We start from the raw sequence: 9649 nt of genomic DNA, 5'->3' as shown, positions 1-9649 counted from the left end.
CCAGGTCTTTGCCCACCCCAGGGTGACACCTGGGGCTCAAAGGCTTTGTCAAGACAAGGTCTAGGTGATTGAAAGGTGTGTTACAGAGCTATTTGCTGAGCTCAGTTGTAGCTGCGTCTGATAGGTGTCCTGAAGAGGCATCTAACAGGGAACATCTACGTTTCAGAATGCAGTGATGCTCTGTTAGTACTGGTAACTGAGAGGCCAATTACTTAATAGGCCAAGAGGCTTCATGTCATCGTTCCCCCAGTGTAAACATGCAAAATAAAGGGATTTTTTTACTTATTACATAGCAAACTTTTGATTAAAAAAAAAAAAAAAGAAGCCATTAACCCTACCTAGAAAAGTTAACAGCAGGAAGAGACCTTTAGCTCCGTGCAGTTAGGATCTGCAAGCAGCACCACGGGTGTTCAGCTGCCGCAGGGACACAGCCCTGTGTCCCTTCCACCCTCCCCTGCCCATGGCAGCCAGGGAGCCCCTGAATTGGGTGGCTTACGACTCCAAAGGCTGATGTAGCCCTCCCAGAGCTTGGCAGGCACACAGTAGCAGGACACCTCCCATCTCATTTCCAAACCGTGCAAGGAAGCTTGCCCTTTAAGCATGTGCTCTGGTCACCATTACTGCCAGGAAATCTCCTTCTACTGAACAAGTACTTTAAAATCTGTTTAGGTAAAAAAATACCACACTTTCCTAGGGGCCCTGCCTGGGTTTTATTTGCTGGTGAACAGAAATCATTACCATGCAAGCAAGTCTGAGTTCTTCTGTGTTACCCAACTGTATCCATTACCCTTGTCTGAATTAGCAGCTTCAGGGCAATGTCCCGTCCATGCTCTTGAAAGTACCAGAAAGGCAGCAGCACTGACCTGATCCAGCCCCAGTAGCATTTGGCGTTCTCCCCAGAGCTGTCTGAGCAAACAAGGCAAAGGGGAAAAAGCCTATCCCTCCCCTTCTCCACCTGCCCAGTGACTCAGAACAACTAGAAATGGCAGCTTAACTCTCACAGCTGCCAGAATGCAGCCCGATATACCCAGCAGCCAGAGTGAGGGCACCCGAAGTGCCAAGAAAGTAAGTACAGCTCAGCCATTTTTGGGGGTGGGGGAAGGGATGGGGACACTTGTATCTCTATAGTAACCCCTGCCAGACTGATCCTGCTGAATGACTGGGAACAAGGGCTGCTCTAAAATTGGATCTTCTAGGGGTCCCTGCCCCAGGGGCAGTAATTCCAAGACAAAAGAAATAATTCAACCTTCTTTTCTTCTCTTCTCTACTTTCACTGAACAACTTTTGTTACCTTAGAAACTTCAGGGGAAAAAAAAACTATGTAAAACCTTCTGCATTCATAGAGTGATAACTTGGGTGGCCTGAGTGAGAGCAAGTGATAAACTCTGGTTGAAGTGATAATGTTCCAGGTACAAAAAAATCTGCACATCATGCCTTGCTTTTAAAGAAATATAGAATTTAACACGGCTGATAATGGCCCTGACATGGGAGCCCCAGTCAGGAACAAGAGGCAGCTGCTTAGTCAGGTTGAACTGCTTTGAGAGAGAGGGTTTTCTGGAACCAAAGAACCAGTTTGCTCTGAACATCTTGGCAAATGGCATCTGTGTTGGTAAAAATTAACCAGAGGTTGTGTAAGGGAACCATGGTGCAGGGATGAGGACACAGAGATACTCTCAGCACTGCAAAAACCTTTGAAGGGAAACCTGAGAGAATTAATAGCTGTGGCAGAGGGGACAGGGAGGAGCAGCTGTGATAGCTGCAGGACCAGTCATAGCTAGAGCTAACTGCAACAGGAAGAAATGACTTTTAAAGGAAGGATGATCACAACCTATCTCCTTGTTTTCACTCCTACCCAAATGGCTGGAGCAGGTAGAAGAGGCATTTAAACCACAAGGAGTTAGAGGAATTGGTACTAGCCTCGGGAACAACCGAAATCGTGGAGGGAGTACAAAACAGGCTCTGCCCTCCAAGGCTGCACAAAGAGAATCTCGTTACTGTACCACAGGCTGTGCTTAGACTGTGAAGGCTTTAACAGCTACAGAGCATGCTGAGCTTGGGCCTTGATTTAAACATCTGAGGAGTGCGCACACTAGTAGGGAACTCAGTTCCTCCTCTGCATAAAAGCACCAGTTCCGAGGTCTCTGCTGAGCCAACAGACTGCTTTTAGCCTGTACTGGTATTTGACAAACAAGCAGCCTCTGGTTTCCAGCACACATAGCCTAGAACACAATAGTTGGTTTCCAGTTACAGCAGGGAAGGCTTTAACTTATTCACAAGAACAGTATAGCGAGTCAAATAGCTTAGTTAGGTTTTAGAAAGGGATTGGATGTTTGCATGGTGAAACAACAACCACAGCCGTATTAGCTTGGATAAGGGTTACAAGCTCAGCGATCCTCACGCTACACGACAAAATGATCAGTGGTCAGGATCACAGGCAGACAAAAGCAATAGCCATTCCCTGAAGCTCCTTGCAGCAACATCACGTGGCCATAAGCAGACACTGTCAGAAACCAGATAACCCATTGTGCAGTTCTAGCTGGGTTAATCCTGTGTGTCCCCGAAAGCTCCAGAGAGGCTAAGCACAGAATGAACTGGAGAGAAATCCTTGTTATACAAAAAATAAAACCAAAAAGAAGACGCTTTATTGATATGCATCCTACAAAATTGGTTACAAGAAAGAGCCTTGGATTAATCTGTCAAAGCAAACATGGAACAGCTGTGCTCTCCCTAGGAAAACACCAGCCACAAGCAAGTTCCTTTCAAAACAGGGCAGCATGGAAATATACTGGAGGAGGGGGAGCAGACACATGGGCTTGATGCCCTCTTGTTCAGAACTGATGCATGGGGCAATTTCAAACAATTGAGAGGAGGCCTGGTAAAAACAACCCCAAGATGTTTCCCCATGCCACAAATGGCACTTGCTTTTTACTGAGCTGGTCTTCATGTGTAAATAGCTGCCCACCAAGATTTTTATAGCAGAACTTCTGGAAAGGCAAGAGATAGTAATCCTCATTTGTTCTTTCTGATAGTTCTGATCAGATTTCAGTCCCCACTCAGTCTGTTATTTCTCCAACCCCAAGTATACCATTGAATTTGTACTGCTTTATAGAAAAATAATCCACCAGTTTTCAATACTTGTAAAGTCCAGAGATGTTCCAAGACCCTCTTGCCAACCTGACATGAGGTGTAGCCATGTACAGATAGGATCACCTCTTCTTGAAGCCATACTTTTTCCTTTCATAGAAGAGATCTGTCTTGGAACTGCCCAGGTTGACAATCTTAGGGCAACCATCTCTCTGTAAGAAGAAAAGGGGATGCACGTTAGGAGATTCATAAACACAACATTGTCACTTACATAGTTCTAGTAGGTTCTCAGTTCCCATACTCCTCACTCTATCCGCAACACACATTTTGAATACCTGTGCAGACAAACTGCCCTTCAAATCTGGTTACTACCAGCAAGAGAGTAGTGGAACAGAGAAGAGGATGGACACCTTTTTAACATTAGTCTAGGACATTATATTTCTCTATCTCCAGGGTGACGATGGCGAACAGCTCTTGTAACATCAGCAGTTTAATGCTCAGTGCCTCAGGACTGTATTCTTTCTAAATGAGAATATGCAGGATTCATAGGGCCCAGAGGAATAACCTTTCTCCTCCTTAGGCAAAAAGAATCTTGTTGCTTTAGATGTCACCAAACCATTCTCGTGATTAGGGATCCCTCTAAGCTGTGACAGGAGAGATGAATCTCGGCTTTCCTGCATCCTGGATTGATTTCTGCAGAGGCTATATGGTTATCTTGAGAGAGGACAACTATTCATAGCAGCTACATGGAATTAAGTTTTTGTACCTAAATCTCAGTGGACTATGGGAGAAAAGGCACACGAAAAGCAAGAAGGAAAGTGGGAGATACGCGCCTCAGAGATGTGTCTGCAAAAACAAATCACAGATGCACCTCTTGGTGTACCAGGGAACATTTGCCCATGGGCCACGTGAGCCCAGCATCTGCTTAACACTTGGGAGCAAAATGCTCTGGCTGGCAACAGCAGCTGTGGTGGTGGTGGGGGCAGCAGGCAGAGGAACATGTGTCCTTGACCATTGTGTAAGCCTGAGTGCATTAGATTTAGAAAGCCTCTGGGCAGATGTCAGATGCTACAGAAACTGCATCCAAGCTGCCCCACCAATTCCTGCTCCTGTGCAGGAGATGCAACCCAGTGGGAAGGGTCTGCACGGTAGAAATAACAGAAGGGGGAAAATCATCCCTCCCCCATACACTTGCCACAAACCATCTCCAGCTACTGTCTGCTTATGTGATTTTGAACCTCAAGAGTAGGACTCTTCCAAGCCTTACCTCCCACGACCCAGGGAGTCTGTGACAATCCTGACAGTATTATTGCAGGGCTCTGTTCATTCCTCCACCTCCTCCTAAGGAGGCAGCACATGAACATGCTTCTGTCCCCAAGAAAACAACTCACAGCTGTCCTTGGTAACAAGGCAGGATTTCAGTCCTTACCCACAGATGGAAGTGGAGTGAAACAATACCCCATTCCTCCCTCCACCAGAACAAATGAACCAAGAGTAACCAGGCCCTTTGCCTGGTGCCTAACAGAATTCCACCTCCTCCCTCCATTTTAATATTTGCTTTCTTGCTTCACTACCTTTTCCAGTCTTTCTCTGAGGATGATGGAAGTGTTGTGACTGAAACCTTGGAGTGTTAGAGCTTCAGGTATACGGTTCTGTCCATCTGCTTTTCTTATTCACATCAGCACCAGCTACCATAACTGACAGCAGCATACTTAACTTTACTCATTCTGAGCACCCTACACCTGTGCCAGCACTTTTCAATCCTGCAAGCCAATCATGTCCGACCAGCTTCAGATCTGCAACTTCACATCTGTAATAATCCCCAACATTTGAGTTTGCTGGTACAGAGCAACTGCCTTCATCCACAGCAGCCTTCACCCAGCTGTTACAAATTCTTCAGTTCTGACATCATTCTCCTGCTCCTCCACCTCTACATTTTCTATAATCCTCCCTTGCAGAGCAGCTGGCTATTTCACACCTGAACTAGACAGTAAGCTACAAGTGAGCTTAGGTTATGAAAAATACTTGTTTGGAATTAATATGAATTGGTAGGAATAAAATCAAGCTTATTTTACTCGTGACTTATCAAGCTAGATGCCTTGGTTCCAAAGGCACGTGAACAAGACTACTCTTTCTCACAGCATTTCTGAAGTAGGAGGCAGCACCACTATCACAGTCTTCATATCCTTACCTTGATACTAAGAAATATTATGGTCCTGTCGGATGCAATGACTAAACTCAAATGAGCACCTACCCCTGTCCTGAATTTAGCTGCAGGCCTCTAGAGAAAAGGTAGGTACCACAGAGAATTAAATCAGCAACTCACTCAGCTGAGCATGTTCCTGTAACAATCTGAACCATTCTCTCAGCATGTCCTCCAGTCATTAAGGTATGCTGGAAATGGCATTTGCGAAGAACCAAAAGCCAAACAACCTTTAACAGATACTCTCACAGCTATCAGGCCCGTATTCTGGGGATACTGCAAATGTTCTTGCTCTTCCCAAAAGTCTTTCTACCACTTCATTTGTAGTTCTTCACGTCCTGCACTCGTGTTGGATATTAACAAATACTTTAAAGTGGGTAAAGAGCTGCCTCATTTAACATGCAGAGTAATGCATGTTAAATGTCTCAGCACAAGATCATAAAAAGATTATAGCACTGACAATAGAAATAAGGGATCATCACACCAAAAAATGTTAGCAAAAAAAAAGGTGTCTTCAATACAGGCCAAACAAAAAAAGGAATAAAATGCAGACACTAGATACTAAGGTCTATCTTTATGCTGTTATCCAAAAGGAAACACAGGTGGCAATTCCATAGGCCTTATGATACTGTACGTGCCCTTGGTCAGTGGCTGATAATGGACTTCCAGTGAGGAGCTGCTCCTAGCAGTGTGTTTGCAGTGTCTGGAATGTCTCTGACCCTGGTAAAACCTAAGCTGAGAGATCCGGTAACACAACAACTTAAAGTGGTAACAAGCAGTGCGTGGAGGAAGCGAGCCTTGAGTGTGAGTGCAAGGCAGTCAAAGACCCTTTGGGATGAAAAGAATTCCAATACCTCAAAATGCTTTGTAAACAGGGCAAACTACCATCAGGGGAAGAAAGGTAGGAAGTAATGAAAACCAGTGCCAATTTTGGTAGTGGAACCCAAGCATCCCTAGTCCAACACTAATTTCAGTATCTCCAAGACCCTTAAGGAAAGCATGGCTACTAAATAAAGACATAACCGATTCAACAGGAGACAGGATGCCAACGTACGTCTTTTTCCTGGATGGTGCACTCCTTGCAGTAGTAGGCATCAGACACTCCTGGTCCTCCGCAGATCACACAGCGCCCTTGGTAGGAGCCATAGTTACACTCGTCACATATGCGCACCAGGGTGCAGGGCCGCACATAGGAGTCACAGATCACACATTTGCCATCACCTGCAAATACAGCAGAGCCGCTGGTTATAGAACAATCTGGCCTTTTCTCCACACTCTCATCAAAGAGGAAAAGCTTCCGAATCAAAGAATTTGCCTCTACATTCAAAGACAATGTAATTGAATTGCATGAGTTTATCCTGCACAGGGTGCAACTTTGTATTTGCACCCAGAGTTAGGAGGAACAAGGGCCAGTAGCCTGTAATATGTGAGGGTTTCATTTATGCATTCATGCATTCACAATCAGAGAAGGAACTCAAAGTCACTTCTGTGATTAGCCAAAACCTGCTTGGATTATTTTTACTCTAGAACTTTTCCTGAGTTTTTCACTTGTGAAGAAAACTAAAAGCTGGACTGACAGGACTAATGTCCTTACCTACACAGCAGCAGCAGTGTAAGTTTCTCTTACAGTGCCACATCAACAAAAGCCTGGGGTTACTATCCTCAATGAGGTAAGAGATTGTACTCATAGTCCCTTTAATCCTTCATCTGTGAGAAGGCCAAAGAAAGGGCAAACTGGCATAAACAGCCACTTCACAAAAGTAGCTCTTGCTTTCTCACAAGGAATCAACTGAAATTCAAGTACTCATATCATACAGATGCCTTTGACAGTCTCTGCTGTGCTGGACCTTATCCAAAACACTGACCTAGGGATGAAAGGCTTCATATCCTATTACCAGTTCCCAAGGCATCTAATCCTGACTCCCACAAACAGCTCATCTAACCTGCTCCTAAATCTCCAGCACGACAGCCCTCAACTGCTACCAGTGGGAACCTGTTACACTGCCAAGGGCTCTTGTAAACAGTCTTGTTGCTTCAGACTGTGCTTCTTTCCACACTATTTTTGAATCACAAACTATTCATCTTATTTCCTCTGTTTCCCTACAAGGATCTAATGACAGATCATACTCTATTCGGTAGGGGGTTCCTGCTCTAACTCCAGATGTTGTGTGCCCTCCCTCCCCTGCCCCTTTTTATGCTAGATGCTGAAGGGAACCTTTCCCCAGGTGTCAGATTCCAAAAATGCAATTTCCCCCCCTGCTTTGAAATGATGAGGCTGATCATTTTATATTACAGATTACAAGCAACCAATCAAGAAGTCACTGTAGCCACAGCTACTGCAAACCCTGTCAGCATATTCTCTAGAAGAGTATGCATTTGCCTGACAACCTATTTGAGAGGGTAACTTTGTAATTATTCATTTATTTACACTTGCAATTCACAAGTAACTGTTCCCATCTCAAAGAGTGACCTCAAGTTTGTGGTTAAAGCAAAAATGGAACCAAATCTCCAATTCTAAACTGGATGCTCTAACCACACCACCATGTTCTCAAGCAACTCTATGTAGAAGCTATACTTACATTTTTCACAAAGTCTTCCAATTGCTGCAAGAAAAAAGAACAAAAAAGAATTATTTGAGGCAGAAGCAGGAAAAAACATAAGTAACTGCAAGCCTGAATGTCAAATAATTATCTTCTGCAGTGAGCAGTCTTTAAAAGAAAAAAGTAAACCACGGAAACAGTTTGAGCATAAATACAAATATTTTTATGATAAAACAATATGTATCCTCCTGAAGACATTCACCAAGATCAAAGTTTAGATGCATTGCAAATGCATTATAACACCCATTGACAGTAAGATAATCTACATTCATTATTCCATTTCAAACACAGCCAATGTACTTGACTGAAGGAAATCCTATACATGAATCTTGGCATAGCCTTTACACTGCTTTTAATGATGAAAAAAGAAATTAACCAAGTGTTTATTTGGTTTAAGGCAGCCCAAATACCTTCCTCTCTTCAGAACAGGAAGGTAGTTACATTTATCTCAGATGTCTTACCACTTGTATAGGAAACTGACAACAACGTTAGCTATTTTAATGTCATAAATATCAAGTTCTAACAACCAGATCTACACATTCACAAATAATAAATAGTGATTCAGTTAAGTTTGAGTGTCAAGAGATTCATCAGAGCAAATTCTGACAAGAAAAAAAGTTCATTATCTGTAAAGAGGTATAACAAATGCAAACAAAGTTCAGGGGAGACCTTAGAGCAGCTTCCAGTGCCTAAACGGGCTGCAAGAAACCTGGAGAGGGACTTTTGACAAGAGCATGTAGGGACAGGGATAATGGCTTTAAACTGACACAGGGGAGATTTAGATTTGATGTTAAGCAGAAGTTCTTCCCTGTGAAAGTGGTGAGGCACTGGCACAGGTTGCCCAGAGAAGCTGTGGCTGCCCCATCCCTGGCAGTGTTCAAGGCCAGGTTGGATGGGGTTTGGAGCAACCTGGTCTAGCGGAAGGTGTCCCTGCTCATGGCAGGGGGTTGGAACTGGGTGAGCTTTAAGGTCCCTTCCAAAGCAAACTATTCTGCGATTCTATAACCTGGAATACAATGTTATCTTGCAGACAGAAAGATGCTCCCAGAGTTAAAGCCTTCAGCTCCTTCCCCTGGCTCCACTGGTATGGCCAACACAACGGGCGTGAAATACATCAAAACCACGTCTTTACGGGTTCAACACCCACCTCACTTGCCTTTACCCTATCCGAGGAACAGAACCCTGCGGTTCCCCAGGCCCTGAAGCCGCTCAGCTCCATTGAAGGAGGCGCGGGACCCCAGAGCAGTGGACTCCGAGAGCAGCAGCCTCCTTGCAGCACCCCCAATCCCACTGCGGCGGAAACCCCCACAAAACACCAACATAAAAGTGAAATAAAACAGCGGAGGGGGCGGGGCGCCTTCCCCGCCAGGCCTAACGGCCGCTAACGGCACACACACACACGGGGCCGCGCCTCCCTGGGCCCCGCAGGCGTAGCGGGTGTGAGGTGAGGTGCGGTGCGGTGCGGTGCGAGCCCGCCGGGACTCACCGACGCCGGCCTGCTTGCGGCAGAAGATCAGGTCCGGGTGGTGCTTGGCCATGGCGAGCCGTCACCCGCCTGCCACCGCCGCGCGCGATCACCTTCGACCCGCGTTCAACCGCCCCCGGTCCTGGCTGGGGTGAGCACAGCGACTGAAAAGGCGCGGCCCCGAGAGGGAAAGCAGGAGCGCGGTGGGAGGAGGGATGTTGAAAAAACTCTTTTCATCGTTAACCTCCCTCCGCCTCGGGAGAGTCCGCGTAGCGGTCGTTAACCCATTTCTCGGCG

At 45.5% G+C, this 9649-nt stretch overlaps 1 protein-coding gene across 1 annotated transcript; it reads right to left on the bottom strand.

Annotated features, from left to right (window-relative positions):
* Positions 1–2620: 2620 nt before the first annotated feature.
* On the bottom strand, positions 2621–9507 carry PHF5A (PHD finger protein 5A). Its single transcript, XM_062624243.1, has 4 exons — positions 9374–9507; positions 7867–7890; positions 6342–6508; positions 2621–3296 (listed from the first exon to the last, which is right to left on the bottom strand). Exons 1-4 carry the CDS (start codon positions 9423–9425, stop codon positions 3207–3209), a joined length of 333 nt encoding a protein of 110 aa, XP_062480227.1. The 5' UTR covers positions 9426–9507; the 3' UTR covers positions 2621–3206.
* Between the last annotated feature and the right edge of the window lie 142 nt (positions 9508–9649).

This window comes from Pezoporus occidentalis, unplaced genomic scaffold (assembly GCF_034315485.1).
Source record: "Pezoporus occidentalis ecotype Australia unplaced genomic scaffold, CSIRO_AGI_Poc_V1 ctg263, whole genome shotgun sequence".
Taxonomy (NCBI): Eukaryota; Metazoa; Chordata; class Aves; order Psittaciformes; family Psittacidae; genus Pezoporus; species Pezoporus occidentalis.
The sequence above is the reverse complement of the archived record's forward strand: the minus strand, read 5'-3'. Positions and strand labels throughout refer to the sequence as shown.

What these genes read in the sequence shown, in the direction of transcription:
- PHF5A (XM_062624243.1), bottom strand. Translation starts at nt 9,425, where the DNA reads ATGGCCAAGCACCACCCGGACCTGATCTTCTGCCGCAAGCAGGCCGGC. An exon ending in TGGAAGACTTTGTGAAAAAT is followed by an intron (nt 6,509 to 7,866) that starts GTAAGTATAGCT and finishes CTGTATTTGCAG; the next exon opens with GTGATGGCAAATGTGTGATC. An exon ending in GCACCATCCAGGAAAAAGAC is followed by an intron (nt 3,297 to 6,341) that starts GTACGTTGGCAT and finishes TTCTTCTTACAG; the next exon opens with AGAGATGGTTGCCCTAAGAT.